Raw genomic sequence first — 22,798 nt, 5'->3', positions numbered from 1 at the left:
AGAACAGGGAGTTCACCTGCACAGTCTTCGGGTGAGGGCAGGGGTCAGTCCTAACAGACCCAATGACCTACCTTTTCAGCTGCCAGAGTCTTCTCGACTGGCAGCACCTTTGGGAGGAAGGTTGGCACTTTTCAAAGAAAATTGGAGTTTAATTACCCAAGACAGATGGGTATTGGATATCATACACCAAGGTTACAGGTTTTATTTCCATACCTTGCCTCCTTTCAAAGGCATGCCAGACGTTCCTCCTCAGCAAAGAATAGAGGCTCACAAACAGATTTCTCTGCTGCTCCAAATAGGAGCCATTCAGCCGGTCCCTCTGTCAGAAGTGGGCCTAGGATTTTATTCTCGCCTGTTCCTAGTACCAAAGAAGGGGAACACGTGGAGACCAATTTTGGATTTATCTATCCTCAACACTTATCTGGACATTCCCAAGTTCAAAATGTTGACGTTACAACAACTTTTACCTCTGCTGGGCAAAGATCATTGGATGGTGACTCTGGATCTTAAGGAGGCTTACCTTCATGTTCCTATCAGGCTAAGTTGCAGGAAGTATCTACGTTTCCGGGCTGGGACTTCTCATTATCAGTTCTCTGCATTGCCCTTTGGCTTATCTACTGCGCAGAGTATTCGGTTCTGGCTCCAGTGATAGCTTTCTTCAGACTAAGAGGAATACAGATCTATCCTTATTTGGACGATTGTCTGATTCTGGCTCAAGGAAAAGAAGAGCTTCTTCATCTACACTATGTGATAGCAGTGCTAAGATGCCTGGGGTATTCTGTGAACGAAATAAAGACCAGTCTAGTACCCTCTCAGGACATGTGCTTTCTGGGTGTGAGACTGAATACAGCATCCCAGATGGCCTTTTTGACCCCGGACAAACAAAAGAATCTTTCTCTTTACTTCCATCAATTGTCTCATCAGTCCAGGCTGACTGCAAGGACAGTCCTTCAAGCCTTGGGGTTCATGGCATCTTGTATTCTGGTGCTTCCCAATGCCAAACTGCATATGAGGAAGCTACAATGGTATCTCAAAAATGTATGGACACAGCACTGCCAAGATTTGGACACTGTCATTCAGATAATACCTTGCATTCAAAGGAATTTTTGTGGTGGGCTGAGTAATGTCACCTAAACAAGGGACTCTCTGTGACCCGCCAGAGGCAAGTCAGATTCTAACGACAGATGCCTCAGACAAAGCTTGGGGAGCTCATCTAAATGGAAAGTGGATACAAGACACGTGGCCTGCCAGACTTCTACATCTACATATCAACCTGAAGGAGATGTTAGCAGTCCAATTTGCATTAATAGCTTTCAAGGATTTACTTCTTCCAGGGCAGGTGTTGATTCTAACAGACAACACAACTGTCATGTGGTACATCAACAAGCAAGGGGAACACATTCTTATCCTCTGTGCAGACAAGCAATGATTTTGTGGGAGACTGCTCTCAGTTTACAGCTAAATCTTCAGGCAAGGTTTCTGCCGGAGCACAGAACTCCTTAGCAGATGTGTTGAGCAGACAAATTATGGATCCCGTGGAAATTGGATCCTCATGTATTTCAGAAATTGACAGTGTCATGGGAGCTCCAGACATAGATCTGTTCGCTTCTCCACTAAACTACCAGCTGCCAAAGTTTTGCACAAAAGTTTTCATCCCACAGCTTGGAAAGTGGATGCTCTTTCATTCAATTGGAGCAATCTTCTCCTCCCAAAGGTACTTCTGAAGGTCAGACAGGACAAGCCAAAGATGATTTTAATAGCTCCAGATTGGCCTCGACAGCATTGGTACCCACTACTGAGAAGTCTGAGCCTCCATGGCCTTTACCTTCGATTCCACACCTGCTGACTCAGGAGAACAGTCATTTACTCAATGTCAAACTTCACTCTCTTCACCTGACAGCCTGGCATATTCTGTTTTAAACCCTGGAGGTTTCAGCTTCCACAGCAAGTTTTGAATGTTATTTTGGAAGCCAGAAGGCCTAGTACAAGGAAAGTGAGATAAATGGAAGAGATTTTTATTTTGGAGTGCAGCAAAAGCATTTGATGTTTCTAAGCCTAATTTAAGTGTGGCTCTTCAATATCTTACTGAGTTACTGGACAAAGGTTTGTCCTTCTCTTCTATTAAGATTCATGCTGCAGCAATTTCTGCTCACTATGATTGTGACCCACCATTGTTTTCTCATCCTTTGTTTAAGCAATTCCTTAGAGGGCAAAGAATATAAGACCCCCACGGAGAGCTCCTACTCCTGCTTGGGATCTCAATTTTGTGTTGGAGAAACTCACTCTACAACCTTTTGAGCCTGCAGCTACTGCTGAGTTGAAATATTTATCATGGAAGACTGCGTTTTTGTTAGGCATTACCTCGGTGAGAAGGGTTTCTGAATTACAGGCCCTTATGGCAGTTGAGCCTTTCTTAATTTTCCATAAGGATAGGGTATCTTTGCACTAACCCTTCCTTTATGCCTAAAGTGGTTTCTAGTGTGTCTTTAAACCAAACTATTCATTTGCCTACCTTTTATGCAAACCCCAAAAGGAAAAGATTTTGCACACTTTGGATATACACAGGCAGTTGCGATATTATTTGAGCAGAACTAAAGGGTTCAGTCAGTCTCAGCAGTCGTTTCTTTTGCTTTGATTTCTCAGGGCAAGCCTGTGTCAAAACAAACTATTTCAAAGTGGATTGTTTTGCATTGCTTTCTGTTATTCCCATCATGGCAAGGAGGTTCCAGCTGGGATTAGGCCTCATTCCACTAGGGCTACTGCCACTTCAACAGCTTTTTAGGGGGTGGCAACTAAAGATATCTTGGAGGCAGCTACTTGGAGTTCTGTGCATACTTTCTCTAAGCATTATCACCTTCCACTTTACTCTAAATCTAGGGCTGGTTTTGCCACTGCTATTTTACAGGGCATTTATAGTTGTGCCATCCTCCTTACCTCTGCTTTGGGATTCTGGACTGCAGCAATGTGAGATGAAGAACATAGTACAGTTTTGTACCTACCATAAATGTAGATGTTCAAAGATCCACATTGTTGCAGTCCAATTTACCCTCCCTCCTTCCCCTCTGTAGTTAGAGGCGGTTGTGTGGGTTGGATTGTAAATATTGTGTATATTGTATATATTGTACATATTATTAGTGCTAGGTGGTTGGTTTGGTTTTGTTGTCTTTGGGTTTTGACCTTCTTGTTAGGGTCTTCTGACATCTGGGGCAGAAAAGACTGAGGATATGACGCCGGTCATGCGCATTTGTACCCTGGCGTCCTGATGTCAGTCTAATGCGCCTTGACCGATATTGAGGACAGCGGACTACCCAAGTGTAAGGACTGCAGCAATGTGGATCTTCGAACATCTACATTTATGGTAGGTACAAAACTGTACTTTTCAGATAACTGAGTTTCATTGGACCACCGAGCTTAAATCAAGGACTAATCATAAATTAGAAGAACAAAGAAAAACTGTTAAAGAAAGAACTGTATTACATCAGACTTTGATAAAAATACCAGACCTTCTGGTATAAATGTAACTGTGCATAAACAAGCTTTGGGTATTTGCCATAGAGAGCTGTGACAGTATCTGTGTTGCATGCTTGTAGATCTGAAAAGACAAATGTGATAGTAAAATGTATTAACTGAAACAGTTATCTTCGTGTATTTATTGTACTCAGTACAATACAGTAATAAGACTAGCTGTTCACAATAAGTAGTTAAATATACGTTGGTATGCTTGCATGTAAATGCAAGTAACAGCAAGATAACCAACAGGAAGACGTCATATGAATATATTAGCATCGATACCTATTATGATTCATATACAAAAATGTATTTTTTATAAAAAAAAAAAAGGTTCGTAATCTCCACAAAAACAGTATGTCTCTTCCATTAACAAAGTACCGATGCCTGCTTATGAAATTGTCCAAAGGGTTGAAACCAATCTAATATTCTGTTCGTTTAGGGGCAAAAAATGCACCAGAAAGTGTTCGTACATAAATCGCACACAGTTTAAATTCAATAGAATCAAAAAGCTTGGTTCACTAATGGGTAGAACATATTCTCGGCGTTAAAAAGAAAGTAAATAATGTATACATTTGTACAGCCTCATAGATCACCTGTTTTAGTTCACTACATACATACCATCAGTGAAATATGGTAACTAGTAACTATATTAGTAGGCCCAAAGACCAGACAATGCAGTTAAAGATGTTGCCACATATATAGCATACAGTTTGAGCCCCAATGTAATCAGAAACTTAATCTGCTGGCAATTTAAATCATGTATTCAACACTAGAAAGACATAAAATGCTATTCCAGTTTGCACAAACACACAGCTTATCTACATGTTCAACCTAAATCAAATACTGTAATTGGCATATATGTAGGTACAACTAAAGCCCTGGGGCTTATAATAGGTCATAATAGTAAATAATCAGTTAAAAAGTCACAAAAAGATCAAACTTCAGCTGGTAGGATTTGTTGGCGATAACCGCTATTACAGATGTATCCATTTCTTCGGCCTGGTTCGCCCTCAATGTTTAGTTAATGATGGATCCAAATCAAATAGTTCTCATGGAAATAATCCTTCCAAACCCTGATATTGCCAAACCTGATATTCAGTGTATAGTGCCCCTTCAAAAAAAAACACTTCCAGTCAATAAATAATGAACCCAGATTCTTCTTCCAATAATGTAATTAAGCACTTGAGGAGACCCACAAGCTGTGTGCCCGGTTGATCAGCTTCCAATTGTGTCCCCGTTCAATGTGCCTTGTGTAAAACTCTTAAATTGGCATCAGTCTTGCAAATACTGGTTCCAGACCCAGAGTTATAACCAGAACAGTTAAGAGACAGAGTACTTACAAAAAATCCATTCACCCGTACGTTTGTGAAATGCAAAAAGACTCCTAAAAGCACCATACAAGCCAGTAATATGGCAGCCCGTCTACACACAAGCTCTTGATGACCAAACAGCATGAAACCAAAGTGGATGGCACAATATATTCCTTGTTGCAAAGAGTGTCTAAGAAGCAGAGTACTCTTCAATGACCATGACTAAGACCATAACGAATCCTCAACAAGTGATGCTATTCCAGCAGCACAGCACGCCACAGACCAACAGCAGGGGAAGGAGAATACTAATGAGAAAATAGTAGCCCCTGCAGGTATGGCAATTGCACGGCTCCAAAATCCAAATTGCAGTAACAGACTGTAGCATATAGATATTTATTCACTTGAGTGGCTAAATAGCCTTAAACCATGATAAAGGAAACATGAAACACCTGTATCCGGGACCTTGACCCATTTTAATAGACTGTAGATGTTTGGTAAGGAATTGAGAGAGGCTCAGTAATGGAACCCCTGCCTGAGGCAATGAGTCTACCTGGTGGTTGGTTGCACTATACAAACAATACACTGCACAAGAATGCACTTTTCAAATTTATGGTGATTGATAAAATTATTGGCAACAAGTCTAACAAAGTGGGATGGCACCAAATACTAAATAAAGAAAAGAAATGGATTATAAAGTTGGGTGATCTTTTTCCACCAGGGCTTAATGGCTGATTGGTCCACCAAAAATGGCCGAGTATTTATTCCTAAGGAAAATTATAAAAAGAAGCAATGGCTTATTTCCTGATAACGGCTATGCATTTTGTATAGCCGAAACCAGTCTGTTTGCTTACTTTATCATGAGGAAGTTGGCATAATGGTTAAGGTGTTTGCCTTAGAGACACTAGGTGCAGGGTTTGATTCTTACATGGGGTAATTGGCTAGGCTTAAAATGGCCCACAAGGGCAGTTAGCTTAGTACTTGCCTATGAACCTATTTAAGGCTGTTTAGCCACTCAAGTGAATAAATATCTATATGCTACAGTTTGCTGGCTCTCTGTTACTGATATTAGAAAAACTCAAAGCTGGATCTACTCGTATACCCAAGTCCTGAAATGAATCTACAGTTTAGATCGTGGTCTACTGTATTAAATATTCACCTTTCAAATTGTCTCCCAAATGTCATATGCTTAATTTTTAATGTGTTTATCAGGGATCTGTCAATTAAATGAACGCTTGAAATGTTGAGCGACATATGGTCAAGACCATATGATTGACATTAAGTGTTCGCAGATTGACTTTAATGGCGCCGTACAGTGCAGAATGGGAGAATTTCCCTTTTCTGCATTGAAGTGCGGTCTTGGAGTTGGCATATTTAAGTGGGGGGGGTGCAGGGAGGTTTGCCCCCCCCCCCCCCCGCTCGCACAGTTAAAGTATGTTTTTCTTTTCTTATGGTATATTCGAACATTCAAGTATCGACCATATGGTCTCGATCATATGGTATTTGACATTTTGAATGTTCAAATATATAACCTAGACCCTTTATCAACATATTATTCTCCTGTGCCCAAATGGTCAATTTAGTCAAGTTCTTTTGCAGACATGTCTTATCTGTAATGCTTGCAATTGGCTTACCCCATTTCAGGTAACTGCATGACTGTAGAACACCTCTGATGAAAAAGTTAAGTCTGAAAGATGCAATCTAAACTAGTAAGGACCTAGGACAGAGCCCTGTGACGCACCCTAACTGTAACCAAGAATGTCACCTGCCAACTGCTGTATACTTGCCATGTCCTGTTTATAAGCCATGCCGCTACCCATCTTATAGAGTACATCAATACCTAGTTCTAATTTGTTGATGACTTTGATTACTGAACAGGATTTGGTTAGTCTGACCTTTCTAGTAACTTACTGATTATTGAAACAAGTATTTGGATATGTGCACTAGAGATCATATTGCTCTTAAAGGTCTCTACTAGTTACTCAACAGCAGTTTACCTTTTTTATGTTGATGCTTGTAGTTTCATGATTGATTTATTTATTTTTAGATTATGAAAAACGTGTGGAACCAGAAATTAATAGCCGAAACAGAACCTGCAATTCCAACCATAACAGGGTAAGCATTATTAAAAAGGTTAGGGCATCAGGCAAGCTGCTTACTTTATCTATTTTCCCTCGCTGCCCTAAGTATGATGATTCTGAGAAATGAAACTGTTCCTCATGTAATCTGTGCTCATAGTGCCTGTGTTGTCTCCTAATGTGTTGTATTATTGTGTACTTACACCTCTCTTACAAAAAAAAATAAATCTTCAATTTTTCCCCTCCTTTCACTGAGGGTGCACTTCTGCCTTGATATAGATGGTAACTTAAGTAAGCATTCTACTTTGAAAACTTTACATTTTTGCACTCCATTTGTACACCTGTTTTTCTCTGTCCTACCCCATACATCATGGTGTATATTGCTGGTATGTGAAGCGGGACGATAACTGAATGTCTAAGAATCAAATACTTTTTTCATGCACTGAAACACACTTCATGTATTCTGTAGTCACTGTAAGCAGCCAGTGTAGGAATGTAGTTTCATTAACACTTTCGGGACCAAGACTGGCAGGAAGTTCCCCAGTCATTCTTTCTCAGGCTGTTGAATCCCTTTCACCCTACTCACAATCCTTGAAGGAAAAGCTCTTGCTTCAGTTCTGTTCAGCCATGCTGATTCTCTTGATTTTTAGATAATGGCCTCAGGCTATCACCACTATTAGTGGTATGAGTGCATTTAGTAACTTTTTATCTCCAGGTACCGTTTGTGTCCATTCACCCATCCTTGTTCTGGATTAGTCCGGTCCTTCCTTCACTTTTGTAGAAAGTATTTTCCTCTCTGCCTTTGTGGTGTCATTTTGATCCATTAGGGTTATTGAGTGGTTTGTGATAAGTTGCTGTACTTCAGCTTAGATTTTTTTCTGTGCTTTTTTCCCCCTTTCGTCATGCTGACCAACCAGCTTTGGCCCATTTGTTCCCTAGTGGTGGTTGTCTTCATTCTCCTAGGACAGGAGCTGTCAAGAGGGGCCCCTGTTGTGGCAGAATTCAGTATTTTTGATGAATGAAATCCTGGCAATGAGTTTTTCAAATTCACCTAACCTGCCTTCCCTTGGGCAGCAAAGCAAGCTTCATGGAGGGGGCATAGTGCGCTCCCCATGTGAGTGCGCCCTCCAGCTAATTTGCTAAAGAAAGCTGACACCATAAGGTGGCTTGGTGAATTGAAAGCCCCCACCTCAAATGTGTACTCTGCCTTGCCCCTCTTCCAAGAGAACACACGAAAGGTACACATCCTGTTTTGACCTACCCTCCACCCTCATCTGAACGGGCATAACTATTCTTCCCTGCCTGCTCCGTAAAGCATCTGAGCTGCTAGTCCAGTTTAGGTCACTGAGACGGTAGTTAGGACTCCGTCCTCTTAACTTAGATTTCAGCTGGAGAGTTTAGTTTGTGTGGCACGTTTGTTGCATCTGTATTTCCAGCAGCGGTTCTGTTTGTCTCCTTGCCTTGTATGTTTAATTTTTACCATTTTCTTCCTATTTCCAGCAGCGGTTCTGTTCGTCTCCTTGCCTCGTGTGTTTAATTTTTACCATTTTCTTTTTTAATGTCAGTTGAATATTTTTCACAAATTGACACGCAAGATTCAAGTTTAGAAAATTTAAATATTGGGCCATATCTCCCTCACCCATTTGCTGGTGAGTGATTGCTCCTGCTGGACTTGGTTCTCGGACTGCCTTTTTTCTCCCAATCCCTCTGGTGTGTCTCTGCCACTAAGGACTGAGAGCTAGACATCCACTGAGGCTATAGCTATTACCTTTACAGGTGATTTGAGAACTAGTCCTGGTGGTTTTAGTAGGACAGGGTAGGGGAGCCTGAGTTTGGGATAGCACGCCTGTCTTGGGTCTGTCTTTCTTCAGGGTGTTCCTTTGGAAGAGAAAAAGTTAACTTGGATTTTAATTTCTTAGTCTTTATGGACAGACAGATTTGCTAGGGAATTCATTTCTACCTTTTAGCTTGACAAACTCATCTGGTAGAAAAATGTGTTTATAGGTTACTAGGCTAATGACCCTAGGGCCTTTACAAGCCTCACCATGTTATAGCAGTATTCCCTAATTGATTATGATTAGATGGCTTTATTTGCAGGGCGAGTCTCTGTGCCAACTCCCCGTGTCCATGAGAGACATATGTGCCACTGCCAGGGTGAATTTATGGTCTCCCATCCAATTGCCTAAGTTGCGCTTAAATAGGGTCATTGGGGAGCTTTGCTTCACATGAAATGGGATTTTATTTAAGAGGAGCGGCAATCTCAGAGAGACGCATTTAGTGATATATGGGTTAATCCCCAGCTGGGAGAGTTTCTCAATGGTACCTGAGTGGGTGACTGTGTCAAAAGCCTTGGCCAAGTCAAGATAGGTGGTATGTACTGTGTTGTCTTCTTCCAGGGCTTTGGTGACATTTTCGAAGTCTACCAGGCTTAATGAGCATGATCTACCCTTAATGAAGCCAAAATGGGTCGGGTCAAGAGTTTGCAGGTCATCTGTGTCCTTGTTGATGAGGTCCATGATTCTTTCCACAGTGCTTAGGATTATGGGTCTCTACTTCCCAGGGTCAGTTGATGGACCTCCCTCCCCTTTGTGCAAGGGGATTACTGTTGCAGTTCTCCACTTTGCTGGAACAAAGCTAGTGCTCAGGTTGTGGTTAGAGTGCCAAGTGGTTCCTCTAGGTCTTGTTTTACATTTGTTTAGTAAGCAGCTTGGGGATGTTATCTGGTCCCACAGATGCTGTGTTTTCCACCTTGGAGAGTGCGGATATGACCTGCTCTTTGGAGATACTAGGTAGAGGACTGGTGTCAGGAATGCTTTGGGGTATGGCTGGTGGGGACAGGTGGGTGAAGTTTGCGCTTCATCTGTCAGGTTGGCAATTTCCTCAGGCTAAGTATGAGTAATACTGCTAACTAAGTTCAGCACATAGCTGGGCATTCCCTTTTAGATTTTGGATATGGCTAAAGAATGCCTTATAATTTATCCTTGGCCAGGGATGTTACTTTGTCTTCATAACTAGCTTTAGAGGACTTAACAAGATATCTGATTTGGTTGTTCAATCTGTGGAGGACATTTTTCCTCTAAGTTTCGTCGTCTTCTTGGATAAGTTTCTTTTGTTATGTAACCTGTTTATACTTTGTCTAACAGGGTGGCTTGTTTTGTTTGGAGGGAGGACCTGGCTTTGAGCAGTCAGATAAAGCAGAGTATATACAGTTGTGTCTGTTGTACAGAGCATTTGTGTATTCTTCTGCATAGGAGTCATTACTGGCTGTGGTAGCAGGAGAATTGCAACTTTGTATACCATTGCTTAGTAGTCTGTAGTCTTACTTTCGAGAAATTTTTCAGTTTGTTTTTTTTTTTTTTTTTTTTTTTTGCTTCTGTGGGGATGGCTGGTCTGATAGCTATTTAAAATGAGACAAATTTATGGTTTGACCTTGGCAGTTGGGACAGCACATGGGGTGGTGTAGTGTAGTGCACCCCCACATGTTGGTGAATACCAAGTTCAGGACAGTTCAGCCCCTTGTGGGGGTGCAGGCTAACTGTTCCATGGCATTTGTATTGACAAAGTCTAGGAACCTTAGGGCGAGCATGTTTGTGCTTGTGTATGTCGCCCAATCAATGGAAGTATAGTTGAAATCTCCCATGACCAAATTGTGTGGTTGTATAGTGAGCAACTCTGGCAAGTCCAGGTAGGCTCTGTGCTTTTGTTTCATGGTGGAGGGAGGGAACTGTAACTAACTATGATGTGGTAGGGTGTTTAACTTGTAATTAGTTGGACCTGAAGTCACTGAAGAGTCATACTGTTTAGTCTCAAGGTGTCTTTGGTTTTAATGAAGACTGATACACCTCCAGCTTTGGTTCTTTCATACTCATTTAGAGGTCTGATCAAGTGGAAGGCGTTGTGCATGACTGGGGTGCTCTCTGCAGCCTTAAACCAAGTCTCAGTGACCGCACAGACCTCTGCATCTTCCAAGGTCAGGAGTGCTTCCAGGAAGTGCAGTTTCCAGTTTAGTTTTCTAGTGATAAGCAGAATAACCTTGAGTTTTTCTTGAGTGGATTTTGTACATTGGGGAATTTTGTTTTGAGATTGCCTAAAAAAAGGCACCGTGGGGGAGTCCTCTCTTTTCCAGTACCCCAAAGCCTAGCAGAGACTGGTGAAGACCAACTCTGACAAAAGTATCGTGGTCTGTCCTTGTCTTCCCATGCTGGTGGATACTGGATCCCCCTAGATTGACACCAGAAGCTAAGTCAGTTGTTGAAGTCATTCATTTTATGTCTGTATTGTAGCATCATCCTATGTCAAGGAAGGATGCTGCTTAGGGCTGGAGACATACCTGCCTGGGACGCAGTCTGAGAGTTCTGTCATCTCTCTCTCTCTATGTAGTCTAGAGAGGTACGTCTCAAGTCATTCACCCCAGTGTGTCCTTTGTCAGAGTCATAATGGTAATTGTTGAATGACTTGGGAGCATGCATGATTTGACAGATCCTGGCATTTGTTTGTGACCTTTTCCTCATTCAGCCTGGTGAGAGGGACATCTGTGTGCCTCACTATGGAGTCGCTTATGATCAGGACGTTTGGTTTTTAGGTGTTTTGCCTTAGGGGCTTATTTGCTGAGAGACACTAGTGTGTGATTATATGTAGGGAATTTTGTTTACTTTGCAGTGTGCTCATGTGTTTTGCACTTGGGAGGTGTCTGATCTTTTGATAGGCTTCTTTTGAGTACCCCACGTATCTGGGTTTTTGTGTTGACCTTTGTTTTGTGGGGGTGTGTGAGTAAGGCTTGTGTGTTGACAATCTGTTTAATGTCCAGTTTGTTGGTACTTGAGAGACTTTATTCCAAATTCGTAGTGTAATTGCATCTCTCGCATATTGTATTGGTTTGTTTTAGGAGTAAGTGGTGGTCAGTGTACATGAGGGAATTACTACATTGCCTCAAGATACCATGTCAATCAGGTTGGTCAGAAAAATGGTTAAAAGCTGACGCCCATTATCCCAAGCTTTTACCGTAGCTACTATTGGGGAGTGGGCTAGTTTGACCAGAGTTTGTTGTAGGATTAACAAAAGGCCTTATTCTTTTGAAGGCTAGGGGTGAAAAAAATTTCAGTGCGTCTCAGTGCACAACTGAGTTGCACGCAGTGAGTGTAGCAGGGGAGCTTGGGAAGGTTCCAGTAATATGTTTCGTTGAAAATGTCTTTCAAGGCATTCACATGTATATAGGGCCCCCACTAAACCCAATTGCACATTGCGCAGCTACGTGAGGTTTAAATACAAATGAGAATAAACTGTTTTAGGCTGTACTACCAATGAGAAAGCACACGGTGAGCTTTCGTTCAGTAATCTCCAACTTGTATGAGCCCATACTACAAACTTCTGGCACAAGGGTGCAGACCAGGGGCCTGCCTATTGCAAGATGGCTGTAATAGTGCTCAAGTGTTGCAATAAGTCTAGATTCAGCATATCTGAATCTGGTCCATGCTATGTGCTAGCTACTTAAAGCAAAAGGTCTGTTAAGTGCCAAAAATAAAGTCTGCAAAATGATAAAATAGTCGGCAAAGTGGAAAGGAGTTCCCTCTCTTTCTGATGCTGATTTTCAGTCAGGAGGACAGGAATTGGAAGGAGACTTTTCTGCTCCTCAGGCTGAGGATTCTGATTCTAAATAGTGCTGCTTCAGAAGACTTATTTTTTTTTCTCTGACATTTAACTTAAATGGAAGTGGTATTTCAATGGGAACAAAGTCAAATTCCTGTTTTGTAGCAAAAGTTTACAAATTATCAGGATTTTCCATTATCTGATGTCCCTTGTGTTCTGTCTGCATTACAAGATATTATGATGGCAACTTGCAGTTAATGTTAAGTCAACCTCCTGTTCCTAGAAATTGAGAGGTTATAAAAGGTAATATAAGGAAAAACAACGTAGAGAAGGTGAACAAGGCAGTAACATCCAGACACTCAAGTAGTAGATGCAGAAAAATTTATATACAGTTCACTCCACCGATAAACCACTCTTCAAAGGATGAAACTGTAATAAAGGCAGCTTTTGTTATTACAGTTTCATCGCTTTAACTCAATAAAGCTGCCTTTGTTATTACAGTTTCATCGTTTGAAGAGTGGTTTATCGGTGGAGTGAATTGTGTATAAATTTTTCTGCATCTACTACTTGAGTGTCTGGATGTTACTGCCTTGTTCACCTTCTCTACTTTGTTTTTCCTTATATTACATTTGCTGTTCTGCGAGAAGGTGTTTACTCCGTTTTCGTTTTATCCTTATTTTAGGTTATAAAAGGTACTTCAGACCCACAAGTGTTTTCTAAATCTAAAAGACCTTGCAGGGATCTTTGTCTAAAACTGCTTGCATAAAGCAGATTGCTAATTCTAATCCCATTCCATCTGACAAAAGGTTGGAATGCTTTGTCAGGTTTGGGAAAGTGTATTCTACTGCTGTTTTAACATTCAGGTCAATCTGGACTCTGCATCAGCACCCCCTTATCTTGCCAGATTCCAGTGCTTGGTATTGTGGTAGGTGGCCCAGTTCTCTCTGTCTAGGTCACCCTTTTTCTGTTCAGTCTTTTACAAAACATGCTTCGTACTTTGCGTGGGGGTCTGAAACTAAAGGAGTGAAAGTGCAAGGGGTGTGAAACAGGACAGACAGCATATCAATGTTAGTGATGATAGTAAGTACTTTGAAAGCTTTGAATAGTCTGTGGTTTCAAGAATCTTTTTTTCAAGTTATTACAAACCTCACCACAGTAATGAGGCACAAACAGAGGGCATGTGAGTTTTACCCCTTTGCAGACTTGCTATGAAAGTCTGGAAAGTCAGCAGATCAGCTCAGCTGGACTTCAAGTTTCATTTTGTCATAGAAGCATTTTATTGCTGACAAGTTAAGCAGGACCAGGAAACCGCATCCAGGGGTCTTCCCAGGCATGATTCAGCTGTGCAGAACAACTCAAGTTCAAAACAGATGGTTAAAGAAATTCTACTCCAGAATTTCTTGCAAACAAGCCTAAAAGACAGGTGCTTTCTCATTCCCTTTGACAGTAATGTTAGTCTCTGTCTTTCCACAGATGTACAGAGTTCTAAAGAGTCGGATGAACTTCACAGTAGTGGTGGTGACTCCCTTTTGCTAGATAAGAAATGAGAACCACTGTTGCCTGGGTCAAAGAGTAGTTACTGCAAGCTTCCCACAGACTGGATTTACTTACTCAGCACAGGGCTGTGTGATACTCTCCAACCTGAAAACTCTTCAGCCGACAGCCTGGATGATACAATTTAGATTTTTTTTTCTGGGAATGTGCTGCAGATACTGAACGGGATGATAAAATTCTACCAAGAATTCAAATATGTTAAGTAGAAAAGATTTTCTAGTTGGTGCCATTCCAAGAACCATGACCCTTTCCAGGCCAGGTTGACGCTGGTTCTTGATTATTTGTGAGTTATTGTCCTTTGGCCATTGATTCTCTTCAGTCAAGACTCAGCCACTTCTGCTCTTCTAAATTTGAACCCCCTTCCCTTTTTCAATAGTTACATCAAGGATTTTTTGAAAAGTTTTGTGTTCATCCACCTATTAAACAGGTTGCTCCATTTTGGGATCTTAAACTTTGTGCTTGAAAAGCTAACTCTTCTGCATGAAACTGCTAAAAAGGCTGATTTTTGAGGTTCTTGATAGTAAACACAACATTACTCGGTCTGACTATGCAAGAAGAGTATCTGTTACATGCTCTTATGGCATATCAGTCCTACTTTAATTTTTCACAAGGACAGGGTTTCATTGAAAAGAAATCCTTTTATGCCTTTAGTGGTTTCGTAGTTTACCTTCAGCCATTTGTTTAATCTCCTTGTCTTTAGAATTGAAGAACAAAGGAGAAAGAGTCCTTTGTGCCCTGGGTGTCCACAGGCAGCTCAGATACTACTTTGGCTTTCCTAAAAGAAAGATTTACGCCCATCGGCTATCATCACCTATGAGTGTAAGAAAAAAGAACAAGCAGTATTAGAAATGGAAAACTTTGACAGTTTTGTGCCTATTTTTGGTTTTCATAAAAGGCCACTTACAGGTTGGGTTAGGTCCCACTCTGCCAAGGTGTTGGCTTCTTTTGTGGTTGTCTGGAAAGTGGGGGGGGTGACTAAATGTATTACAGAGGCAGCAGCAGCTTGGTCCTCTGTACATACTTTTAATAAAGCATTGCCAATTGAATGTGTTTTCTAGGTTCAGAACAGGCTTAACTCAGACTATTTCCAGGGGTTCCTGGATTCTTAATCCGTGTCCTCCTCCCTATATGTTAAGTTATGATAATTTGCCTAATAGCTGCAGCAATAGTGATCTAAAGCTGAACATAGTACAGCTGTGTAAGTAAAACTTAACATAATAGATCACAATTGCAGTAGCTGTAGTCTCCCTCCCAAACCACTTATTTATTTATTTTTTTTTCGTGCATTGTTAGGACATCACCACGATGCAGCAGTCAGTGTATCAGCTGCTAAACTGATCCCTGCTTTAAAAGCTCCCAATTAGTACCTTGTGTCCTCCATTGCACACATCACAATGAGATCTGCCAATAAGTCCAAAGGGTTTAGTATAAGGTGCAGGCTAATGATATTGTGATGCATTGGCATGCCTTGCTCTGGTAAATGAAACCTGGTTAAGGACGCCAAATTTTCTTTTGACATCTGTTCAAAGCCCATTGCCGTTTGTCCCTGATGTTTTGTCACTAGAGTAACACAGAGGAGAGCAAAACAGACAACTTTTGGAATTGTATTGCAACACCTATTGCCTGAGGCACAAACCAGCCCCTCAGCACTTAAGATTTCAGCAGAACTATCAATCTAGATAAAACTAGAACTACCTTAAAAACTTTATATATATATATATATATATATATATATATACATACATACATACACACACACACACACACACACACACACACACACACACACACACACACACACACATACATTAAACAAGAGAGGTGCTTAGCAGGGTGGCTTTAGTGACAATGGTCCACCTTCTGTTAGTTAAAAGCAGAGTCACTGAAGTCTAGCCTAACTGTTCCACTTTGTAGGCAGTTTGGATCATATATCCAGCAGCATTCCTTTGTGCCTTACCATCAGTCTGGACATATGGACAGGTAGTTACTGTAATATTAAAAAGGTTATGCAGTCATCCATTCCCCTCGGTCTTTACTCTTTCCTGACATCCCATTACATTAAAAAAATTGCAAAAAGAAGAAAGGCACTCTACTTGCTGTCAGAGAGACATGAAATTCAACCAAGCAGAAGATTAAGGTAATGCTGTATTTTCAGTACTAAAGGAGGCAAAAGACTTGAGACCCATTTTAGATTTAAGCAGCCCAAACAGTTTCATTCCTTAGGTAAACTTTTGGGTGTTCAATAAGCAGCCCATTCTTCCCCAGATACCAGAAGATTGTACGGTATTGATCTCCAAGAGATGCACTGAACATAGATAGACAACTGAACATAAAGATAGACAAGGATTCTAGGACATAATTTCACTTCTAGGTAGGAGGAAGTAGCTATAAATTCAGGACGACTCAATTTTGTTTCAGTACAACTCTTCAGGTGAATTTCTGTAGTTGCAGTAAACCAAAGACTGCAAGGGGCAGAAGTTTTTTTCTACCCAGGTAACTGGCTCTAGGTTTCTCCTTCCCTGACCAGTCTGCTGCTCGGGCATCGTTAAGTTGGCTTGTTTGTCCATAAGGACTACAGTGAATATGGCCAGGTCTAGGTAGGCTGCAGCTTTCCTAGCTGTTCACATTCATAGGCGTCCGTATGGATATCAGAGTTCGTATGGATATCAGAGTTTGTAGAGCTCATCTGCCTTTCAGAATCCTACTTGTAACAGTACTTGGTTTTGGAACTCATTTTGTTATGACTTTAGTAATGAATGATTTGTTGGGAAGCATAAAGATCCTAAATGGAATAGGAAACTAGGTTTTGGGGATACATGGAAGCATTTCTGCAGCTGTTTACTGTTTGTCATCTTTCACATTGTGCAGTCCTCTTGCTATTGAAACTCTGTAGTACAGTTCACTTCTGAGACCCCATTTTATTTAGATTTGCTGTAGATGTTAATGTCAGAATAACTTGTTAATGCTTCTGCGACTGATGTTACTGTTCCTTAAGGAAAGACTGCTCTTTGATGTGGCTGTATGTTCTACTTGTTTTGTGCATGCATTTCATTAGAGATGACTCTATTAGAATCTAATGGGGAGGTAGTTTAACTTTGCTGAATTGACAGTTGGTGATTACTCTGGAACCATACAATGAAATGGATGGAATCCATTAGATTTTAATTCTAGCACTGCTGTAATTACTAGGTACATAGGCATTTGTTGCTGAAATTGTAACCCGAGCCAACTATCTGAGCATCTCTCTTATATTTGCATGTATTTTCTTGTCTGTACTTAATGAAGTCTGCATAAATCTGAAGATTTTTCTTTTTTACAGATAAAACCTACTTCAAATATTGCTGCTTTCAGTGCTGCAGGTGAACAAGTAGAGCCTACGCTTAGCATTACAAAGATGGTCGCACAGGAAAGTATTTTCTCTTAAATTCACTGCTTTAAACTGCAAGCTGGATTTTAATTTCTTCAATTATGTAGCAACTTTGGGTGTAATGTTTCCATTAGTCTGAAATACAGAAGTAAGGCTGTTGGCTATCACTGGAATCTTGTGAGAAAGTGTGTATGTTCATGCATACTCAAAAAATGACAGTACTGCTAAATACCTCAAAATAGTGCTTCAGTAAAACACAGTATACAGAAAATGGTATTGTCAGAGTGAACCAAGTAACTGCTAGGTTCATAGGTGTTTACTAGGCTAATGACCACAAGGGCCTTTGTAAGCTCAGCCATGCATCCCAAATCTCTGACAAGTTGTCATACCCGTGATAAGTGCAAGCAGGGGCCTGGGAATCATTTACAGGCTACCTGTATCCATTAGTCACAGGTGCCAAACCAGGAATGAATTTCCCATTCTCCATTCAGTTGTTCAAGTTGAATTGGGTTAGGGAGGAACTCTGCTTCACTTGAAGGGGTAGTCTCTGGGATACATACCTCTGTCTACCAGGTCCTGTTTATATCACAGACAAGGTTTAAATCATCATAAATGATCATTCTGATGCTGATTGTTTTGAGGATATGTAGTGGGTCCATCTTGGTGGAGTCTGACAGTGCCACGTTTGCCGGTCATGGATGTCTCCTCAACAGCATGTAGGAGACCGAATACAGGGATGGGGCCTTGAGGCAGTCTGAATAAGACATGTTACTTATGCCCTGAATTCTTTTAGTGAGGAACCTCTGTAGATGTTCCACTTGTATGTGCTTGTTTAGGTACATACCAAAGGGGGCATTGTACACAGTGTTAGGTCTGATGAATGCTGAATACAGTGGATCATTGACTTCCTTGGACCTTGATGTCATATTAACTTTGTAAGCTCCACAGCATAAAATGATTTTCTCACTAGTGTAGACACATGACGGTCAAGGGTTAAATACTGTGTGTCTCAAAGTCCTGAGTACTGGGTTGACTCTTAGGAGTCTGTTGTCAGTATGGTAGTTACCAGGAGTGGCTGATTTTACAACAGATACTGTTATGCATTTTTTGGTATTTAGTTTTAGTCCATGGCTCTGACGCAAGTTTTGTCTGTCGGCCCTTCTTGGACAATTGTCTGTGTGGAATGCTGTGAATGCTCCTAATTTGCAATCATCTGCATATTTAGTCAGCCAGAGCCCATTGACGTTGACCTATACTTCAGAGACGTAAATGCCAAAAAAGAGCTGTCCTTGGACCAATCCCTGAGGGACTCTGCTTGTGACCATCCTTTATAGAGATGGACTCCCCAGTTGTAACTTCTGGGGTCCTGTCTCTGAGCCAGCTGGCTATCTATGGGGTCCTGTCTCTGAGCCAGCTGGCTATCTATCGGGTGACATAAGGATTTATGCCCAACTTCTTGAGTTTGTCAGTGATGCCTGAGTGTGGGGTATTGTCAAATGCCTTGGTCAGGTCAAGGTAAGCACTATGAACCATTTTGCTCTCGTCCATTGCTTTGGTGACTACCTCAAAGAAGTCCACTAGGTTGAGCAGCCAATGACCTACCTTTGACAAAACCAAATTGGGTTGAGTCCAGTGTTTGGAAGTTTCCTATGTCATTGATCATTTCCATAACAATTGTTTCTGTGGCTTTGTGCATGAGACTAGTGAGATTTATGGGTCTATTTTGTGAGGTCCAAAGATGGCCCACCACTGTTCTCCATTTGTGAGGCATGAAGCCTGTTTGTAGGCTACAGTTAAATAGCAACTCCAGAAGGCTTGACAGGTCATGCTGCTTGCTATATAGAAGGCATCCTTTGATATTGTCTGGGCCAATTTATGCATTGTTCCTGTACTTAAGGACCTGTCCCCCTTAATGAGAGCCTTAATGATCTGTTTCCTAGTGATAGTAAGGGGAGTTGTATTTGATGGCATTTCCTGTTGGAAGGTTGGAGGAGAGAGGGATAAAGTTGGAGCCAGATTTGTTGGCCAGTGTGCTTGCTATGTCTTCTAGCTCAGTATCAGTAGCTCCATTAACAATAAGTATTGCCTTGAGGTTGCAGACATAGCTAAAGAATGCCTTGTGATTGTCCTTGGCCTGGAAGGCCAAATTTACCATAAATTTAATTTTGGTTTAGTTTGAGAGTGCTTTTATCCTGCAGGTGCTACACCACCTAATTTTTGCCATGGCTTAATTCCTTCTGTCATATAATCTACTGATGTGATTCCACCAGGGTGGCTCATTTTGAATTAGTTCTGTACTACTACCTGGTGTGTACAGCTGCCTCTGTGCAGCTCTTTAACATGCTTGTATTGGTATTCTGTCAATAGTTTTGCATAGGCAGCAGTGTTCTCAGGGTTTATGGGGGCTTGAAATTGTGCCAGTTTAGAGCTCTTCCTAAGTATTCCAGGGTTATCTGGAGTTCCAGATGGTCTCTCTTGAAGTAAAAAAAAAAAAAAAATTACACTAGGGGTATGCAGCACTTTCTCATATTAGTGAGGACCAGATCCGGTATGTTTGCACCCCTGGTTGGTGTATTTAACAGTCTGATCCAGAGTGTCTGTTTACAAAATCCAGGAATCTTTGTGCCTGTACATTTGGTAGCATATATTATAACCAGTTAATATTGAGGTAGTCACCCATGAATAATGGTATTGGGGTGGATGGTGAGTTTCCAGAAAGTATTCACATCATAGCTGCATATCTTGGTCCTTTGTTATAGAGGGGAATCCCTGTACTGTAAACTTATTTTTACTCCAGGTTCACGCACACTCAACACACTCCATTCCCTCACTTGTCATCATACCTCTCAACTGTCCAGATTTTCGTGGAATGTCCAGATTTTTTACACTTTGGTCTTCTCATAAAATTTTTGTTCTGGCTGATCTTTGGCAATTCAGTGAGGACTGAAGTGAGAAAATATTGACAGACATTTGAGTTTGACTTGATACCTTCAGAAAATTCATGCTAATGCAAAACCTGTTCCATCAACTTTCTACATTCGTAAGAGCAGTAGTTAAAAATTGTCCCTATTTTTGGTCCTTTGTTTTCCATTATTTACAGCTTTGTCTAGATTTCGTGCTCTTTAAGAGGTTGAGAGGGATGCTTCTCATCTGAAATGTCTGATTTCAGATGAACCCGAATATTAACCTAATCTCTCAGGTTATGTAACCACCAAGTGAGAATAAGTGATGGTCTGTGGGGGAGCTTAACCCCTTACTGGATGTTTTCAAGCTGGAATTCAACATTTTTAGGATATTAATGTTTTATTTATTCTGAATATTAGCATTTTTGCTTTATTGAAGTGTGATAGATGGGTATCATCTTTGCTCACAAGAAACTAGTTCACATTTCACTAAAACATCAGAAAAGCCAGAGTCCCCCCTGGCAGGGTCTTAAGTCTTCCACTCTACAGTGGTGATGTTATAAAATGCACCAGGTACACTTTACCTTTCTTCCACAAAACTTTATAGTTATTAATCGGGTAATTTGGTTTTGTCATGGTTGGGTGTGGAATGGAACTATTCAGAAAACTTGAACTGGCCACAAACTTATTTTTGGTGAGTACACAAGCTTAGTGAAAACTATTTTACTTTTTCTCAGCTCATGTTAAGAGTTCTTTCCCACAATGTTTTTCTTCTTGCTGTTTTAATGTGAAGTTTTATAAAATACTGCCTCTGGCTGGTTTTGTGACTATAGTAAGGAAATAACTGAAGTTGTCTCTTGGTTATAAGTTGCTGTCCAGAAGCAGTTTTGCAGTTTTCTGTGCACCTTTACTGTGTTGCTGTCTAGGTGCTAATAAAATGCTTGATAAATGTAGGGATAATTCCACTTTATACAAGGTAATTTGGATACTAATAGAAATGATTCTTGTCACTTTGGATTAGCAAGCTCTTAACAGTCGCTCTTTTAAACTGCTGTAGTAGATTTAGCCTTGGAAAAGCTGTCTTCACCCTTGACCCCAAGGAGCTGATTTCGGAGGCTCTTCATAATGTACTTTCCATTTTGTCTGCAGTAAGATTTTATTATGACCACTTAACATTGGCGAGTAGTAGGCAGTGTAGCCATCGGCTCCAGAATGCAAAGAGAAGCTTGGCTAAGGTTGTCCTCATACTGGGAATTGTGCTAGGGTATCATAGATGCTCCCATCATAGGTGAACCATTTAAGCATGCTATTTTCAGGAAATCATTGAGTTTCCAAAGTTAGTGTGGCAGTTCAAGACTGAAGATTATGTACAACCTTTCTCCTTTGTAAAATCCAAAAGAATTCTTAGCCCAACCAGATCACCCAGCCCTCTATTGAAATCTTCCAAAGAAGACTGGTGGTAGGGTGCTGACCTTGCCTTTGATGGTATTCTGCCATAACTTCTGGAACTTTTTAATGATGCCCGCAGCTTGGCAAATTTCAGAAAGATTTGTAGCTTCTCTGAGTGGGGAGAATGTGTGTCGTGATGCCACTTAGACCAAGAGGTTGCAGCCATAAGCAGTGCTACAGTGCAGCGGTTTCACAGTAATTAGATGGGTATTCAGATTACTCTCTGACTTCCATTTGATGTAAAGGATGTTAACATTTCTACTTTGAGTATTGTACAGTCCTTGGGGGTCAAGCTGGAAGGAACATTCTCCATTCCAGAATCTAAAGCCACATCAGTCTATTAGGAAGTCATCTTGACTGGTTCTTTTTCAGAATAATTTTCTCAATGCCACAGATGGAAAAATTGTACCTCAAGAACAATGGGTTTTAACATAATTTTGAAATTTTAAAAACTGGTGAACCATTTGCTGTGCTTTGATATAATTTTTTTGTCTGTAAAGGGCTTTGCTCTTGCTTACTGTCTCGTCATCTTCTTTCAACAAACTTTTTTTCTGGCATTACTTAGTGAAGTCATCGTCAAAGTCGTAACTGGCTCATTTACTACTTGGTGCTGGTACCCAGTCTGGCACCACCCCATTTATTCAATTGGTGCAAAAATAATCCATTCCTCACGTCTGATGCTCAATGCCAAGAGCCATTCCCTAACTTTGTCCCCTCAGCTCTTCAGTTAAAAAGCAAAGCAAAAAAGATTTGTCTGCTTTTAATTGTAACAAACCATTTGATACATTTGTAACAAACTGCTTGCTGCAGCTTACTATGTGCACACGCAGCACTCAAGTGCATTTCTGTACTGCCATTCAGGCATGCCTCTACAGTAAAGAATACTTCCCAATTGTGCCCCTTAACTTGCACCTGGGGATAACTGCCCCATTCAGCCCAGTGATCATACTCAACTCCTACTAGTAGAAATTGACAAAAATCTACTCTTCGATGTCCATAATTCTCAAAGTGCATAAAAAAATGCTTGGGCACAAAAAAATTCCC

At 40.9% G+C, this 22,798-nt stretch overlaps 1 protein-coding gene across 5 annotated transcripts in view; it reads left to right on the top strand.

Annotated features, from left to right (window-relative positions):
- LEMD1 (LEM domain containing 1) overlaps nt 1-22,798 on the top strand; it is a 372,161-nt gene that overhangs the window by 167,487 nt on the left and 181,876 nt on the right. For all 5 annotated transcript variants that reach the window (XM_044076814.1, XM_044076813.1, XM_044076815.1 and 2 more), the window contains exons 4-5: nt 6,865-6,932; nt 17,355-17,441. In XM_044076814.1, coding sequence (XP_043932749.1) covers nt 6,865-6,932; nt 17,355-17,441 — 155 coding nt within the window. The remainder of the gene's footprint in view (nt 1-6,864; nt 6,933-17,354; nt 17,442-22,798) is intronic.

The sequence above is a fragment of the Protopterus annectens genome, chromosome 7.part0, assembly GCF_019279795.1.
Source record: "Protopterus annectens isolate FY-2018-M chromosome 7.part0, PAN1.0, whole genome shotgun sequence".
NCBI classification, from domain to species: Eukaryota; Metazoa; Chordata; order Ceratodontiformes; family Protopteridae; genus Protopterus; species Protopterus annectens.
This window is presented reverse-complemented; position numbering and strand designations above follow the sequence as displayed.